The 19108-nt window shown below is 43.5% G+C and overlaps 2 protein-coding genes across 3 annotated transcripts in view; one reads left to right on the top strand and one right to left on the bottom strand.

Moving 5' to 3' along the window:
* Positions 1-848: 848 nt before the first annotated feature.
* On the top strand, positions 849-7276 carry cpvl (carboxypeptidase vitellogenic like). The gene is made up of 13 exons (XM_017426422.3): positions 849-969; positions 1140-1330; positions 1520-1638; positions 3975-4089; positions 4178-4236; positions 4319-4398; positions 4495-4561; positions 4754-4876; positions 5707-5838; positions 5914-6012; positions 6103-6276; positions 6345-6527; positions 6606-7276. The coding sequence occupies exons 1-13, from the start codon at positions 965-967 to the stop codon at positions 6702-6704; spliced, it is 1446 nt and encodes a 481-aa protein (XP_017281911.1). The 5' UTR covers positions 849-964; the 3' UTR covers positions 6705-7276.
* A 3329-nt stretch (positions 7277-10605) lies between these two features.
* The window catches only part of creb5b (cAMP responsive element binding protein 5b), a 36125-nt gene continuing 27622 nt past the window's right edge, over positions 10606-19108 (bottom strand). For both annotated transcript variants that reach the window (XM_017426424.3, XM_017426426.3), the window contains exons 8-11: positions 13368-13685; positions 11879-12106; positions 11664-11772; positions 10606-10763 (exon numbers count right to left, since the gene is read on the bottom strand). In XM_017426424.3, the coding sequence (XP_017281913.1) occupies positions 10606-10763; positions 11664-11772; positions 11879-12106; positions 13368-13685 (813 nt within the window). The remainder of the gene's footprint in view (positions 10764-11663; positions 11773-11878; positions 12107-13367; positions 13686-19108) is intronic.

The raw sequence follows: 19108 nt of genomic DNA, 5'->3' as shown, positions 1-19108 counted from the left end.
TTTCGACTTTTACTTCGCTACATTTTACAGTAAGTATCTGTACTTTCTTCTACACTACATTTTTATAATGTGTTGAAGTAAAAAGTAAATTCACGTCACGTTGCGGGTTTTTTATTTGTTCGATAGTATGAAAGTAATCGCAGGTAACGTTAGACCCGCCTTCAAGAAGAGCTGGGCCAATAACAGCCACTGTATGGCTCATACAGCCACTGTATGGCTCTTACTGTATGAGCCGGGCGCTCCCGCAACGCGGCTAACACACAGAATGGATTCTGTTGTGGAGAGTCAGCATTACAACTACATACAATCCTCATCACGATACCGTCATCGGAAAACAGTCTCTTTAGTCAAAGGCTTCTTCAGATTAGCTGTAAAACGGACCGCTACAGGAGATCTTTCCTGCCCACAGCCATCACCATCTATAATAACTCCTTGATTTAAATTAGCTAAATCAACATTTAATTTCCCTTTGGTATTAATCAAGTATTTTTGAATTGAATTTGAATAACCTGTCAGCCCAGATGGAAGCTAAAGTTTCCTGTAAGACAGCGTTCAGGGCTCAATCGAACTTATCACCACGTCTTCCTGACTGTCACGTGACTTCAGTGTTGCCAGTTATATAATAATTACCATTTTTACACGATATGTTTAGGGTCATTCGATATGCAATAAGTAGTTTTTTAAAAAGCCCAATCATATGATAGTTTTGGTATTTCCGTGCACCCTTCCCTTCGGCCGAGAAAGTTCGCCCCTTATCGTAACTATCTTACGAGAGCTCGGCTCAGTTTGTCACAGTACGATATTTCGTCATTTCCTATCTGGCAACCCGTTGTGACCCACACACATGAGATCACGTGACTCCGCCTGACTGTGAGGAGTTTTCACTCAGTCCGTCTTGGACGCCCTCTCCTAGCAGACGTCCCGTTGCTATAGGAGCCACTGGGGGTTGAAAAAGAAAAAAAAAATGAGGTGAGTTTGAAACAAAATGAAAGTTTTATTTCCCGCCGCTAGTTCGAGGCCGGTTCGGGACGCGCCCGGGCCGGTTCCCGACGCCCGGTGCGGCGCGCGGGCCGTGTCACTGGGGCCCTGTTAGTCGCCTGACCCGTGGATGCTGCGGATGTTTGGGTTTTGTCTTTTAGGCTGTCGGAGGAAACTCTGGGTTTCCTCTTACTCTGGGTCTGCGCGGCCGCTCTGAACCCCCGGGGCTGCTCGTCGTTCTTCTGCCGGAAAACCCAGCGCGAGGGCGGCCTAGGTCGGTCTGCTGCGGGGGTCGACCCCGGTGCTCCTCTGTTTCTGACACCTTACCTGGAGAAGGGCGCCATAGATGAAGGTAAAAGCAGCTCAGAGCACCAGAACCTTCTAGCCTGCTCACTGGCATATACTACTACTACTACTACTACTACTAACAATAATGATAATAATAATGTGTTCTGTTTCACCACCTCTGTGCCTTCTTGTTCAGCATGATGGATGCAGTTTTAACATGATGGTTGCTGTTTTTTACCCTCTGTCACTTCAGCCCGGAAGCTGAGTGTGGTTGGAGATCTGCCTGGGGCAAATGTGAAGAGTTACTCTGGATACCTGACAGTCAACAAGCAGTACAACAGCAACCTCTTCTTCTGGTTCTTCCCTGGTCTGGTAGGCCCGGCTCCTGTCTTTACAGCAGTGAAACCCTCATAGCTCAGCAGTTTCACACAGGGTCATGGGTTTAATTTTGTTTTTTATGATTTCGTTTTGAAACTAAACCATTCAGACACTCCTCGCTTTTTGTTCCCCATTCGTTGTTCCCATATTTAATCAGCGGCGAGCTCAGGAATGTTTTATTCGGCGATAACAGAGTTTTGCCTTGCAGCTGAAGTCCTGCAGGATGGGGGTGCAAACTCAGTTTTCAGAAGAGCTTCCACCAAATGTGTGCACCGCACTGAAAGATCTTAATTCCCAGAGATCGTTGAAAGTTTCTGCAAGTGACGAATGCTCAGAAGCCTGTTCAGCAGTTAGAATAACTTTATACAGTTCATTTTTATTAAATAAGGAGTAAAATACCTTGATTAAGTTTGTTACCACAGAACATTAAATATCTCTACCCTGGCTTTACTGGTTCTACATTGTTGCTGGGGGGCAAAAAGAGTGTGTGCTGACAAACCAAATAGTTTGACTTTTGGAATATAAGTAGTTGCAAAGATAAAATAGTCTATTGGGTTGTTTAAAGTGTCTTTTTTTTTGCTTCTTCAGGAAAATCAAGCAGCTTTTGCTGAAGCGAAAGTTCAGACTTAAGCCACGACTGTCTTCCTCTTATTGATAGAAAGGAAACAAGTAGAGGACAAAAGGAATTCTGGGTAGTTTTTTTTAATTATTATTATTGTTAATCACTGCAGATTCTCATTATTCCAACCCACTGGCCAAAAATAATATATATATTTTTAAGGAATGGCCCTGCCAGGTAGGAAAATGATAAATTCACTGGTTGTAACCAAAACTGCAGTGATAGCCTGAAAACTACTCATTTGATACTATCTTTGTAAACTTTTTTTGTTGTTTTTATACCTATAAATCAGTAACTTCAGCGGAGTCACATGTTGTCACCTGACATCCACTAAAACTTTAGGGTGGACTTCCACTTTTATCTTAAAGTGGATGAAAATCAGATGAATAAACTGATTTAAGTTCAAATTACACCCCCATACCTTAGCTACAGTGTGTCTGGGTGAATGAATCTAATTGCTGTATAAAATAAATGTTTATTTCAGAATCAGCTAACATGATTTTTTGTTGTTGTTTGTTTTTCTATAGTTTGATCCAGGGCTGCACAAAATATAAAACATTTATCATCGCAGCATCAGCGAGCTCATTATCAGTATCACAAAGTCGGGTTCTGCCCGTGATTTAAGTTTTAGATCAGTGGAACAGACTCTCTGACCCTGATGCCCTCACCTGGTTTAGGTGGAGTGATGACAGAGGAGAAAGTGAGGAAAATGCAGGTTTATCGTTGTTGATATTGCCATTGCAGTATTAACCAATAATGTCACACTTTGCATGTTTTCCTAATATCGTGCAGCCTCTAGTTTGATCGGGTCGAGATCAGGTGATCAGCAGACATTAAGGAGCTTTCAGTTTCTTTTTTTTCCCCCAAATACTCCTGGGTTGTTTTCAGACCATATTTGCCTTTAAAAATCAAATACAACCACCGCGCATCAAACCTAGATCTTCTACCATGCGAACTGATGAAGACGTAATGAAAGGAGTCATCCTCACCAGTCCGCCTTACAGCTTTTATGTGTCTGACTACAGTTAAGCTCTTTAAAAAGTGACTTTTCCAAATGAAAGATTTGTATTTCCTGAACTTCTCGTTCTGTATAGAGAAGTCAGCAACCTGAGCCCACATTTGCTCTCCAACTGGAACTTGAGTATGTTTTTAAAAAAAGGCTGAAATATGAACTTTTTGTATCAATTTCAGACCTAAATACACTTTACCAAAACAACTTCTTTACATTTATTAAATTAGTTTCCGTTTTATTCGAGTCCTGCTCTTTTTTTATATAGAATTATTTGGAAATGCAACACAAACATTCATGAAAAACTTTAAAATCTCATCCCCGTATTTAGATAGCTGACGTGTCTGAACTTGTTTAGTCAACAACAACAAACTAAGAGTGTTTTATTCCGACTTGTTTTGCTGAAAGTCTGATTATGTTGGTCATAATTCCAGATGTGCCGCACCAACAAACAAACAAACAAATACATTAAAAACCAAACCAGCATTCTTTGAAGAAATAAATATCGCCCGCTGCTTTGTGTGCCAAAGTTTTCAAGTGTCATGTGACCCGTTAGTGCTTGTAGCATGTGTCGGGGATGACTCTCAGCTACTACCACACCAACCTTTGCTCAGTAAAATCCAGGTTTTCTATTAGTTCATGCTTCACCACTAGATGGAGCCGATGAGTTTATCTTCATGCCTGTCTTGATCTGACCCGCAGGGAGCCCGGAACGATGCTCCAGTCCTGCTCTGGCTGCAAGGCGGGCCGGGCGGCACCTCCATGTTCGGCCTGTTTGTGGAGCACGGGCCGTACGTCGTGTTCAAGAACCTGACAGGTGGGAAGTGACTCTGTACCGCCGCAGCAGACGGAGCTGTGTTTTGTGCACGTTTGGTTTGAGGGTTGCCGTTTCTCCGTCTTTGCAGTCGGCATGAGGGACTTTGCGTGGACAAGCAGATACTCCGTGCTCTACATCGACAATCCGGTATTTATTTGCTTTAAATTCCGTCTTCCCTCCGAGCGTTGAACAAAGACGAGACAGTGTGATTTGTCTCTGTTTGTTTTAGGTCGGAACCGGTTTCAGCTTCACCGACGATGACCGAGGTTTTGCTCAGGACCAGGATGACGTTGGCAGAGATCTGTACAGGTCTGCGGTTGAACTCCATCCCTGTCGCCTCTCTCAGCTTGTTCTTCTGGTGTTTAACTCTTTCCTCTTTTTTTTTCTTGTCTCTTTCTCTAAAAGTGCTTTGACACAGTTCTTCCAGCTCTTTCCTGAGTACCAGTCCAGTGACTTTTACGCCACCGGGGAGGTAAGTTTCACCTTTCAGTCTTTAAGTCACATGTTTCTGTAAAACAAATGGATGATTCTCAGATTTATCCTCAGTAAAGTTCCTGCAAATACACAGTTTCACCCAGATGATGACAACAAATAAATAATAATTTAAAAAAAAGACCTTGCATTGTGAATATGTGGTCCTCACTCTGTCTCCGGCTCTGTGCAGTCGTATGCAGGCAAGTACGTTCCTGCAGTTTCCTACTACATCCACAAAAACAACCCCACTGCAAAAGTCAAGATCAACTTTAAGGGCATGGCTATTGGAGATGGACTCTGTGACCCAGAAGGGGTGTGTATCCTGTGGCATTTACTTTCTTATTGTTCTTTAAATTACAGCGTCGTGTTTTTGTTTTTGAATTCCAAGAGGCGACGTGTGTCACTGACAGCACATGTGAGAACTGATCCATGAGGTCAACAACTGTTTATTTCAGGTTTTTATCTTTAAAATAAATATAACTTTTTTTTAGTTTTTTGAATTATAAAAGTTATAGCAAAAAAAACAAATGCTTTCATGATTCAGCAACTACATTTATCAAGCTGTAATTCACCTCATGTGAAATAATAATTATTAAACCAACTGAACAGTCTCACAGATCTGTCATTATGTTTTTGTTCTTTTCAGAAGTTTTTTTGTTTTTTTTTTAATATTGTCGCGGTTTATAGGACAAGTGCCCCGTTATCTGGAGCATTTTTAGGTTTTGAGTTGTGAAATAAGTATTTGCAGTTGGATTTTATTTGGACAAACACATCTGCTTCTGTCTGCTGACCTGCGGCATTTCTTTTATTTTTCCAGTGATGGAAGAAAGAAAGCTTTATAATGTAGCAGCAATTTGCAGGAAAAAAAGTTATTGTCGTTTTTCTGGTATATGTAAATGTTTTTGTTGTGTAAACATAGTCCGTTCGAAAAGAAATGAGAGGGAAAGCTATTTTAATGCGTTTAATCCACTTTATAATCAGACTTTACAAAAGTTGGGGATTGTTCTAGAAAGCTGCCATCTGTGTCTCTGGAGTTTTCTTCATTTTTAAAAGATTATTTTCTCAGAATCTTCACTCTGTAAAAGCTGTAGAGTTGTTGATTGGGGTTGTTTATCCTCGGGCCGAATGTTTCTTCCTCACCAGATGCTGGGTGGTTACGGGGACTTCCTGTATCAAACAGGAATGATAGATGAACTCCAGAAACAATACGTGGACAAGCAGACGCAGCTCGCCATCCGGCTCATCCAGCAGCAGAAGTGGGTGGAAGCCTTTAAAGTAAGCCGAAGAATGTGGGTCAGAGACCTTTTTGGAAGAGATCACAGACAGTTTACCTTTTCCTCCCTGCTTCAGGTGTTTGACTCCTTGCTGAACGGCGACGTGGATCCGTATCCCTCCTTCTTTCAGAACGCGACAGGCTGCACCAACTACTTCAACTACCTGATGTGTCAGGTGATCTGAGCTCCGAGACCACTTGTCCCATTGTATTTAAAAAAAAAAAAAAAAATCTTTCGACCTGAACAAGCAATTGTGCTTTCCCAGGAACCCGAGGACCAGGAGTACTTCTCTCAGTTTGTGACGCTGCCCGCTGTGCGGCGAGCCATCCACGTCGGTAACCTGACGTTCCACGACGGCTCGGAGGTGGAGAAGCACCTCCTGCAGGACGTCATGAAGAGCATCAAGCCGTGGCTGGGGGTGCTGATGGACAACTACAGGGTGAGAGGCGCTCGTCTCTTGACGCGTGAGTGGAGCCGTCCGCGTGGCTGATTGCTGTGTCCGTGCAGGTGATGCTCTACAGCGGTCAGCTGGACGTGATCGTCGCTGCTCCTCTGACCGAGAGGTTCCTGCCGACTGTGAACTGGACCGGAGCGGCCGATTATAAAATGGCCCCTCGCTTCCACTGGAAGGTGCAGCCCAGCGACACGGAGGTGGCGGGTTACGTCAGGCAGGTTGGAGAGTTTTACCAGGTGAGCGCTCGGTCGGGTCCGTTAACTCAAAGCGTTCAGGTTGAAGTCGTTAAAAGTCTTCCCATCTGTGCGACGCAGGTCATCATACGAGGAGGAGGACACATCCTGCCGTACGACCAGCCAGCGAGGTCCTTTGACATGATCGACAGATTCTTGTCGACACAAGGCTGGATGTGAGGGGAAAAAAAAACAACGTTGGCACAAAAATCCTACTGATTAAAGCACCATCGCCTCGTCGAGAACATTGATTTAAAAGACTGTTGATTGTCTGAGCAGATGTAAATCTTTATCTTTTGTAAATAAATTTGCAATAAGTATTTTTTTTTTTTAATCAAAAGAAATATTTGGTTCAGACTTTTCCTGAGCCACAGATCATTTACAATAAATGTTTCTGTTTTTTTTTGTTTTTTCATGATCAGTATGAGGGAAACTGTTGTTTTCAGAAATGCAACGTTACAATATTTTACTTGTGAAATGACTTTCTGTTTGAAACGTTTTTGCTTTAATAACACGTTTTTGCAGCTGCCTATTTTTTTAAAAATGAATTCAAAAGATTTACTGACTTTAAAAGCTTGAGTAGTTAGGAAAATGTCCACCAGGGGTCTCTGTAACCCCCCCTGCAAAATAATGAACTGCAGAAACTCAAGACTAACATCATGTTTTCCTGAACAACTGATGTTCATCTAGTACCTTTTTTTTTAAGGTTCTTTATAAATGTTTGATCAAATAAAGTTGAGTTCTGAAAAAAACTTGTCTTTATTTTCTGAACAAAATATAAAGTTGGACACAACATACCAGTTCCAGCTCTTATGTTTCTTCCTGTGGCTAACAGATTTATAAAACTGAGGAAAGCAGCGTGTCTCGTCAGTTTTATTTTTGGCTTTTCTCCATGAAGGTCGTATTCGTAGACTCTTATCTGACAAATGGTGCATAGATTTCCAAACGGTACCAGAAGAACCTGTGACTAAAGTTTGCTTCTTTTCGTTTCGTCTCTCGACCAAAAACTCTGGCCGAACCACATCTGAAGACGTTTTCAAGAAATTAGAACCTGCAGCCTTTGTGGGTCATTTTAGAAAAGCTGACTGGAATGAGCTGTGATCTGATGCATCCTGACCTCTTCCTGAGACAAATTAACACTAAATAGCATTTTATAATCTTCTTGATTTCATTGTGTTCCAATTAGATTGAATTGTAATAAAATTTGACTTGGATCTGTTTAAAAAAAAAGCAGGTTCTATCCAGTAATACCTACAAATTGGCTTCTAAGTTTACAAATTTAAAGCTGCAACCATAAGAACCATCTGTCTTTTTATGTAACTGATCTTCATCTATTATAGAAATAAGAACCGTAAGAGTTGATCTAATCTTGTTTTTGTTTTTTTACAGGCTGTCAGTCCATTTTCATGGGAATGCCACCGTGTGTGTGTGTGCTGACGTTAACCATCGTGTTGTTTCATCGGCCATCTATCAAGTTGTCTAGACACTTTAATAATTAATGAGTATTCTAAACCCTTAAAGCATCTAACTATTTAATGAGACGTTATTTTTCAAGGGCGAGCATCACTGGAAAGATGTCGATCATATCACGTTAACGCCTTTTTTCCCCCCTCCTCTCTCTCTCCAAAACAAAATGAATCTGAAGAAAAAAACAAAAACAACAAACAGGCGTCGGGTCAAAAGAGACGCATCGTACGTTACCGAACAAGTGCTTTATTTTTCATATCGTAATGTAACTGCAATGATATTAAATGTCTGTACAAATGCAAAAATAAAACGACATAATTACAAACACGCAGACCAAAAAAACAAAATAATGTACAAAGTTATGCAGGCAAAACTGGGTTCATCAGTTCATTACATATCAACAATGGTTTTAAGCGCTGAAATGAGCTTCGACATCTTGACAAACAAATCAAACAAACACAGAAAAAAAAAAAAAATGCACCAACAAGTGCAGTGAAAACATTATTTACAAACGTACCACACATTTAAACTCCCTTCAAAAAGAAAGGTGGTTGCAATACATGTACAGGATTATAGAAATTAATATTATGTACAATATCTATATGTTTTCAACTTAAAATAACACACATACAATCTTATTAATATGTGAGAATTGTTCTCTGCCACACACACACACACACACACACACACACACTGTACTTCCATCTGACCTTACAGAGTAACAAATGTTTTTTGTTCATTTATGTTAAAAAAAAAGAAAAAAGGTTCAAATGTACGTTTTAGGTCCTCCTTTCTATTCCAGTTGAAAATATTTTGAGGTCATTGACAAATTTCACATGCAAAAGGTGAATTTGGAATGATTTCATCTAAAAAAAAAATAAATAAATAAAGCTCTGACAAATCACGAAGCCCTTTTTTTCCTGACTCATCGTCGCTCAAACTCCACCGCACGCGTCCGCTCCGACGTCCAGAAGGGACACAAAATCTACAAAATGTGTTCCAGATAATTAGGGCGAGCGAGAAGCGAAGCGCTCAAGGAAACTCTCCCAGAACAACGAGAGGGCGCGAGGAAACCCGAGCGGTGCGGCGGGCGTCGTGATGCAAGCCAGGCGCGGCCTCTTCCGGAGAGGAAAACGCAGTTAGGGGTTCTCGCTGGTGTGTGAAGACGAGGGATCACAGAGAATTACTCCGACCGTAATATGGCTATTCCACCCTCTGCTGTGGCAGAGGACAAAGTGCATAGACAGCTCTGTGATCGCTCCACCTGTCAGTGGAATGTAATTCACCCATCCTGCTGCAAAACACAGTGCAACGCGGTCTTCATGCAGTCGAACTGACATTCCTGGTCACAGAGGGAAGAAGGAGAAGACAATCTGCGGTCAACACGAGAACGCGCTGACGCTGGCAGGGAGACAGAAAGCGTCATGAATATGTTTATCTGAGATACAGAGGAGTTTTTTTGGCCTTGTTTGTGACAGAGAAAACTAAAAACAGACATTGTTTTGGGCAAAACTGAAGATAATTATCGTGGTTACATCATAGTAAGCCAACAAAAATTTGGAAACAGACTCATGCACGCTGTGACGACTTGGAAAACAAGGAATGATCACTCGAAACACGCCAGTTCCTTAAAGGAATAAACAGAACGGGTTTTCTCACTTTCTTCTTTCTGTTTTTTTTTTCTGCCTTAGCGCAGCTACCGAACTTTGTTCTGCAGAGGAAAGAAGGAACAAAAACATAAATATACAATAAGTAACATGCAAAATTAATTTCATTTGGAAATTTTGGATCCAAAAACGCGGAGCTAAAAAACACACGACACACACAGGAAAATAACAAAAAAGGCCTCTATGATTAAAGCTTGAGTTGGTCCTGCAGAGCGGAGGAGCTGCCTCACCAGTATCACAGTGTTCAGTTCTGAAACAACATGGTTTACATCCTTGGCCATTCTGATCAAAACGTGAGCGTACAGTAGAAAAGATGACCAATGCTATGACACATAGCTACCATTTGATCATATGGTATAATCGCTGTCATGCTGCCTATAACAAAGCTTTTTAAGGATAGTCATGACAGCGAGAACGTTAACAGTCATATACGTTTCCAGGAAAAAAACAAGATCATTTTAACCTGCTTACAGATAATCTGTCTTTCTGACCTGGTTTCTGTAAGAAATGCACCCTCTCAACTCCCACATGTGATAATTTGAATTTCTTATTTGGACATTTTTAGAGATCACAGTCTGATGCTGTTTTTTTTTCCCCTTCCTCCTCTGGTTTCACGACCACTGCGGTCAGTTTTGTACCCTGGCACAACAGAGGAAGTTGCACAAATGGTGAATGAGATTAGCAAAATATATATATATATAAAAAAAAAAAAAAAAAGAGTCAAACAGAGAAACATGAGCAAACGAACCATAGAGCTATCATTTGTTAATAGGGTTGGTCTATAAAAATATACTGTAGCTACTGTATAAAGAGCAGCCTCGCAGGCCTTTGAGGTTTCTCTTGATGGAAATGGGGGCAGCGTGTGCAGCTGGTAACCCTCAGAAAGCAGGGTGGAGGAGGTGAGGGGGCGGGGAGGTTCGTGGCTGCAGATCAAATTATCATAGTCCCTAGTGGATAGGGTTAATGTCTGTGCGGTGGTTGGCTTGCCCGTGCACGCTGCTGCCCCCTACGGTGGTGGTGGAGGTGGTGATGGTGTTGTGCTGGATGACCTGCTGCTGCTGGGAACACGCTGGGGTGGGGCTCCCCGCTGGACTGCTCTCTGGACCTGAGGAAACAGCAGACACATCATTCAGGATCCGACACGTTTACGTTCTAGGATTTGAAACCCCTGCTTGCAAAAAGTCGGTGCGCCGGTGAAATCTCAAAAGAAACACAAAACCAAGTGGCGTTGATATAAAAGAGGTGATTTATTCATAAAAATAATTTGATTTCAAATAAATGTCACTTTTTTTTGCATAGGAAACATTACAACAAAAAAAAAATACAAGGGCAATACAAAAATGGAAAAGTGAATCAGTCAACTCCGTAAACACACCTGATGGATCTCGGGCACATTGAAGGTGACATCTGTACACAAGCTAGACTCATCGATGAAAGTCATTCCTGCCCAGGCTAGGAGGAGGCTTTTTCCTGCATAATAGAGCCATTCAGCCATTGAGGATGTGAGCCTTTTTTTTCCTGTGCTAAAGCCACACAGGGAGGTTCCTTATCCTATATACATGAGTCCATATCAACAGGGGAGGAGAGGGAGGGGTTCTGATGTCATGTGAAGCTGAGCTGAAGCACAGTCCAAACGTCAAAAGGATTGTGGGCATTTGTAGGAGTCTGCCAATGCGCAGACTGTGATGCCTTTCTCACGTTGAGCCTCCGCCGCCTCTGTGCACAGAGGGGCTGTCAGATGGAAAAATGAGTCTCTTAGGAGGTTCAGACGACCAACTCCCAGTCCGGGCCGGCAACCAGAGTGTGCAACACCCATATGTGAAAGAAGAGAGTCCTGCGCCGAGCGTGGGAGCTGGATACCAGCACATCAGAGCGAAGCCTCCTGGCAGCCACTGATTATTCATTAGACTTATGTCTGCACATCAGTGAATGTGTGTGTTTTTGGTCAAAATCCCAGAAGTGTGTGTGTGTGTATTCATCTGTGTTTATGTTTTGAGCTACTCACTGAGGTAACCTTGGGACTCTTTCTGCATAGTGGTGATGGGACAGTCCTTGTGAGTGAGCAGGAGCTGCTTGAGTTGGGTCACCTCATTCTTTAGCATAGTGACTTCATTCTGAAATAAAAGAAAAACACAACAATTTAACACAACACTGGATTTTTAAGAGTTGCAGTTGTCTCCTCTTTTAAAGGAGATTACACGCAACAAAAGTGTTTTGTACCTGAAGCTGCATGTTGGTCTGAGTGAGCTCCTCTGCTTTCTTCTCTAAGGACATCACCCAGACTTTCCTCTTCTGTCGGCATCTTGTTGCGGCCGCTCTGTTTCGCTCTAGAAACTTCCGCCGCCGTTCATCCGGATCCTCGTCCACAACGCGCCTGCGCCGCCCCCCGCTGGGCGGCGGAGACTGCAGCGTCTGCGTGGGCTGCATCTGCTGGGTTGCAGGTGACATCTGAAACAGGCAACACATTGGATCAGCGTCACCGGGATGTCTCTGATGAGACACTGTCTGTCTGCCGCCGCCGCCCGACCACATATGGAACCGCTCTGCCTCCTGGAAACCAGCCAGTCACCTGTCTGCTGTGACCGCCCTGCTGCCCCTCGGAGCATCCTGCCTTTAAACAACCATCTATACATTATCTCCTCCCGCTATTTAATGCCTGGCAGCTTCCCCAAAAACAACATCTGTTTGTGACACGTGCCTCGGCAGTCGGGCTGCGTGCGTCAGAAGTGGAAGACTGAGTGAGTGACTGGGCTGATTCACCAGGCTTTGCCCACCTTGTTAAGGAGGTGTCAGGAGGCAGTTTTCCAACGCCCACTTCCACTCAGACTAACACCGCCAGACACAGTCAAAAGGCCCATTTCTAAAACCGTGCTTGCACTGACAGATCTTGACATTTACTTGGCAAAGTTGAGTGTTTTCAGTCCTCAGATCATTACCATTTTTATGAGAACCGTGGAAAATACAAGCTGCTTTAATGGCGGCTGTGCATACAGACGGTGTTGTTTTAATGCCTTCATGGTACATCTGGAACACGCAGTGAATTGCAATTTTTTTTTTTCTTCAAGCCTGACTGTCCTTCATTCACAATGATTAGGATGACAAAGCGCCTCCCATCATGACGCTGTGAGCAGTTCTTTAAAATAAAACCAAACCACATGCATTTACAGCTAAGATGTTCCTGGATTATTATCAAACGCTGTCAGTTCACCCTTTATAAAACTCCCTCTGCACCTGGAGCAAACTGTGGCTACATAATTGCAGCTTATTGGAGCTGAATGATGTGAAGCAAAGTTTCCAAAAGACAGTCATGAGCATCTTTTATGGTTGCCACTTTATGACCTCTTTTTGACCCTGTGCCTTCGTGACAGACATGAACCAAACTCAAAAGAAAACCTTTCTGTAAGAAGCTTGCCAGGAAACTACTTGGCATTATGGCTGCAGCTGGGGAAAATGAGTTTGTCCTCTGACTTGTGGATTTTAAGCATCATTTCAACAATGCTTCAGCACTAAACCACTAATAGCAGACTTCTAAACTACTCAGAGGAAGACTAAAGCGCTGTCTTGTTTTAGTCACGGTGAATACACGGTGGGTTCTCTCTGCACAAAGGATTTGAACGTGCAGCGTAGTTAATGTGTTATTGAACTTGTGGCTTTGCCTTTGAGCTCTCTAAAAGGTTTCAACCCTCCCGGGAAAGCGGGGTTCACTTACCTGAGAAGCAGAGTGCATGGGAGCGTGCGGTGAGGTCTGGTGCGGGTGTCCAGGTAGGAGGTGGGGATTGTGGGAGTTGTGATGGGGATTGTGTGCCTGCGGGTGGTGGTGCGCTGCCTGGCCGTGGCCCTGGTTGTGATGGTGGTGTCCGTGGTGCTGGTACGTGTGTGGGGGGGCCTGCAGGTGCTGGTGCGGGTGCATGTGGTGGTGGCTGCCTTGGTCCTGCCGTGAAGACATCATGTCCATCATGTGACCCATAGAGTTCATGTTGCCGTTAGGGATGGAGCCGGGGTGGTGTGAGAGTGCAGCCTTCAGCCTCTGCGCGGACACAAAACACGGGGTTTAACGGCGTTCTCTCGAGGGTTTTCTGTTTACTTTATTGCATTTGACTGGCTCCGAGTGTTGATTAAGGGTTAGAGAGCACACGCTGAAATGACATGACAAATGGCTCCATAAATCCGTGTCAGAGGAACAAATCAAAACCACTTAGGCTGTCCTCTGTCTCTCCTTCACTCCTGTCATTCATACTCTTCACCTTTCACGACTGCCATCCCACCTGCCACTCCTCTTCATATTCCTAATAGTCTATTTTTTTATGTGTGAGTTTGGGACTGATGAAGGTGTGAACCTCAGACTGTTGACCAAGCTAGAAGTTGGTTTGTTGCTCTAACTGTGTGGCCTACTCAGCCGTGACTGAGCCAGTGTCTCTCAGCAGTCTGTGACAGAGACCAGAGAAAGGTTCACTAAGGGTGCACTTGTGTTCCTCGTGTTTACCGAACGCAGGTCTCCTCTTTTCTGTTTATCTGGGCATCGTGTAAAGACAAGGGCGAGAGCAGCGTAACACAAACCTCGACATGAATTTAAAAAAATAAATAAAAAGTCCATGACATATTTATATTTTCATGGCTTTTAGCAGCTCCAAAAGATTGGTACTATTTGTTTGCATTTAATTAAAACATACATTTTATGTATTTCAGCAAAAATCTCACCAGCAAAAAGTTGCACCCAGAAAATATTCCCTCCAAGGCTGCTGTTGTGAATTCCACAAAGTTTTTTTATTCTCTTTCCCAGTGCTCCCTTTCCTCTCCCTTCCCCCTTCAACCAGCTGCTGTCAGTACGTCCAAGCTCAGTCCAAGGCTCCGTATCTTTTAACAACCTTCGCATGAGCCGGCCCTGCTAACGATGCTAGGACATGACCAGAGTAAAAACATCAGCTAGGCACTCCTCGCTCACCCCGTATATGAGCAGAAAGCTTTTCATGGGCAGAGAAAAGGCACAGTCAAATAAATCATTTCAAAACACGCAAGTCAAATGACTGCACATCTGCTTAGTTCCACTGGCTTTACAAAAGGTACGTATATATTCAAGTTTTGTTGTCATTACCTTGTTTTCGGTGAGCAGAGCGAGATACAGCAAGCTGCATATTGAAACCAGTGAAGTAAAATTATGACCTTGCCAAGCCAGTTTCAGTTCTCTACAGTTTCTGTTTGTCATACCAAGAGATGCCAGACATTGTGACACAAGTACATTTCTGAAGCCTAAATGTTTTATTTTTTTTGCACCTCACGACCGTTTATTTTCAATCAGTTCACCCACAAAATATAAAAATGAATTCTTTCTTAAAACTAAACCTACTTAACTGTCTTCAGTATATCCTCACTCACACAAGCCTCATGAGCCACAGCCCTTCCTTTTTCTAACCAGTGAGATGGGTGTTAAAATACCACAACTCTAATACGTTCTCGGGGTGTTCTCAGGCCTGCAGCTGTCCAGAGCATCCAGCGTCTTCTTAGTCATACTGAGAATCTATAAAGCTCAACGAGACGCCTCAACGTCGTTGCCATCAACAGGCAAAGTCGCAGTCTGCGGGTTTTTCTGGAGGTGATATAAAATAGAAGAAGTAACAAAAAAAACAACAACTTGTTAACATGCAGCTGGAACAGACAATAGATACAATCGTAGCCACCAGTGTTGACAAGGGCATCTTCCGTGTATCACAGGGTGTTTTCTGAGCCAGGCGGCTATCAGTGAACACATTCCCTTCAGCTTTCAGCTTGTCAGATCGACCAGAGGTGAGGCCCACCTTTCTTGTAAAACAAAACAACAAAAAAAATAAAACTATCAAGGTCTGACAAGCTCCTGTCATTCGCAGTACAGGCAATCACCTGAATGTACAGAAGACCGAGGCTGTTTGTCTCCATGGCAAAAATCATCTGTATGTGGCCGAGATGCTCATCTGGTGCAATCGGAGCTCCCTGCCAACCAGGCACCGGGGAGAAGGACGCGGCGGGAGGAGGGAGGTGAAAGGGAGCAGAGGTGGGGAGAGATTAGATGGATTCCTGTGTGTCTTCCACACACACAATCAGCCCAGGACAGCGACTGCTCATTTATCAGTGTCTCGGGGAGCTCTCCAGCTGGCAGTGCAGCAGTGTCTGTTTGTTAATTGAATTAGCCGGCAGTTCAAGGAGGCCGGTGAACGTCAAAGCACAGAGGCAGGTCAGCGAGCCGGGGGCTTCACGAGTCTTAGTGACGGTAGTTATAAACCAGGCAAAAACAAAGCCCGAGTGGACACAAATCTAACTCTTCACGAGCTATTATTAATCAGACACACCCACTGCAAAAAAATGTTTAGCAAGGGAAGAGAATTTATTTCAAGGTCTGAACAAAAAAATGAGGTGATAAGAATGTCACAGCTACGGCGCCGAAACAGCGAAATTATATAATTACAGTTCAGAGCTTTAAACTCAGTCTCTCAGTTGAAAACACTGAGAAAAATGAAACAGCAAATTATTTATCGTGTTTTTGCATTTTATATGTTCTGTTGTGGTTCTATTTTGCTGTGAAACTTGTAAAATATTTCTAATCAAGGTAACATCTAACTACTGTAATATCTGGCACGTGTAACTTTAATCCTACAAAGAAATGGCGGAACGGAAAGAAAACGACACAGTTTGTTCTGTGCTGAAAGGAAAAAGCCCTTACCGTAATAAAAGTATATTCCTATCTCTGCACAGGTGTCTCCTTCTGCTCCATCTGGAGACACGGCTCAGTTAAATCCTGCTGGGCCAAAACTTAAGTCTTTGTATCCAGAACCACAGTGACGCAACTGAAGGACGTTAGCAGCGTGATGATGAGCAGGCTGCGACGCTCAAACACCTTCATCAGCTCCCTAATGACTTTTTAACACACAGTTGTAGTCCCCCAGACTCTGCTGAGCACAGGAACTTAACCGCTGTGTGCATTTTACTCTAATAACACACACATGCATTTCCATTTCTCTTGCAGCAACATGGCTGCAGCAGAAAACAGTCATTAAAGCGGTGCAGGTGTTAGCTTGTGGCAGCGCAGAGGACTCAGCAGTCTGCCCGTCTGTTGTTAAAAAAAATGGAAAACAAAGCAGACACAATGGGAAGACGAGGTCCCTGTGACACCATAAAGACACGGTCAGCTTCTTCAAGCATAACTCTATCAACAAGGAGAATAAATACCTGCATTTGACACGAGATTTCATCCAATCTGAACATACTGAAAGTAGTGGCAGTATTGATTTTTCACTATTAAAGCACCATTCCTTATTCAGCCACCTTTTGCCCATGAGGAAGCTATCTCTTCTTAGATCTTTGCCCCTTGACCTGTCCACTCCCAGTCCTTCTCTAGGCCTCTCTCATTTATATGATACCTGGTGATCATCCATTAATGATATTTATTAATGGCTGCTCCCTCTCTGACACGACAGGCCCTGAGTGATGTCCCTGTGAGTGCTCTGAGCGCATCCTGAGGACACACTCAGGTTTCTCCCCACCAGATGACTTCATATCTATTAACCCCGGAAAGGAGAAAGCAGGAGCATGGAGCAGGTACAGCAGGGAGGAGACCAAGCCTGGGTGAGGATGGGTAAATCAAATTCAGTAGGGTCAGGGTGAGCACTTTTATTCCTCTTAAAAGTGGAGCGGCGTGCTATCAGGGGACCTGTGGCCCACTGGCGCCTTATAGCAGGTTAGAAAGATTTAACTAGTCTGCAGTGTCATAGTTTAACGACAAAAGGATTAAGGTTTTAAACGGAGATCTTCCTTTTCCCATAAAATCAGACCACAGAGAAATATTAAAGCTTCTGTCTGTCTCTTCCAGCCTTTTGTTAACTCACGACTAGTGCAATGTAAGCACACAGTATTTCTAATTGCTTTATATATCATAGCTGTTACCTTCCCAGCAGAATTTATGTGTTCCTAGGCCCCCTAACTCACGCTCTAAAACCTCAACATGAGCTCACAAGCTGCAGCTGAAAGTAGGAGTTTGGCTCTGCTGCTTTGCCAGACTGTCAGAGGATCCTGTTCACCTCCATCAACATTACCCACCGCTGCCTGCCTGCAAAACCCACTCTCTGTCCCCTCAAACTCCACAACCCCATTAGTTCAGTTTTATTAGATTTCCCTCTCGCCCAGAAAGGCAGTAACACCTCCCTTCCCCATCTCTTCTCTCTCTCTCTCTCACTCACTCTCTCTCTCGCTTTCCCACACACACACACACACATGCCTCCTCTCAGCCCCCCCACCCCTCTCTCCCTCTGCTTGCCAAGAGTTGGGGACTGTTAAACTGATTTCCTTGGGGAACAGAGCAGCAGACAGTCTGATGGGAGCGCTGGGCTGCACTGTCGCCCCCTCTCTCCTCTCTCAGGTTCTTGGCCAGGATGATCCAAACGGAGCTGAACAGAGCTTCCCTGTGGTTCCAGACTCAGACGGAGAGATGGACACAAACTGGCTGTTCTGCCAGGACCAGACGCTCTGGTGGTGCTTGGAGGGACCAAGGCGGTATGGGCGCAGCGAGACACACGCCCTCCGAGGAGCATGCTCCAAAGCATGCGCTCATACTCTTGGCAGCTTCTGCACCCTGTCAAGTTAATGGATGGGCCTCTGACTCCAGTCTGCATATCCCCACTGTTCCCTCTGTTGTAAAGCCCAGCTTCGGTGCAGCCCACATGGTTATCGCTACACCCACTGTCACCATGCTGAATACAGAGAGCACCCCAGACTGACAGAGACAGACAAAGCATGCGCACAGCACTAAATGCTAACACACCACACACTTGTGAGATCAAAGCGCTCATGTGTCATAGTGTCAAAACTATGACTTGAAAAGAGACGACCTGAATAAAAATAATTTCAAAGATAATTAAAATATCAAGCCTCTGACGCTTGTGTTGTTTGATCACTATTAAATATAACAAATTCCTCTTTTTATTTGTCTTTTTTTTTTGTAAATAAATATTTTTGTGCCCATTTAAGTAGTTACCAACTGTTGTGGCCTTAGACAGTTTTTTTTCCTAAGGAACAACATCTCATCTTATTATCAACTTATAAGGACCAATCTTCTGAAATGAGGTTCTGTGGAAAAGTTATAAACAATATCTTTCCTGTTTAATTTTAGCCCTTTTGAACAACCTCAGTTTAGTGAAACTGAGTTGAAACTTAATAGTAATTAATGCAAATACTGTTTTACAAACCATTACATTGTTATCAGTCTTGTACTGAATGTTATATATAAATATATATATATATATATAATAATAAATAATTCCCTTCTCACCCTTCGCGGGTGGTCCTTGTTTCATCCTCTGAGCTCGGGTCCTCTACCAGAGGCCTGGGAGCTTGAGGGTTCTGCGCAGTATCTTGGCTGTGCCTAGAACTGCACATTTCTGGACTGAGATGTCTGATGTTGTTCCTGGGATCTGTTGTAGCCACTGC

Source organism: Kryptolebias marmoratus, linkage group LG16 (genome assembly GCF_001649575.2).
Source record: "Kryptolebias marmoratus isolate JLee-2015 linkage group LG16, ASM164957v2, whole genome shotgun sequence".
Lineage (NCBI taxonomy): Eukaryota > Metazoa > Chordata > Actinopteri > Cyprinodontiformes > Rivulidae > Kryptolebias > Kryptolebias marmoratus.
This window is presented reverse-complemented; position numbering and strand designations above follow the sequence as displayed.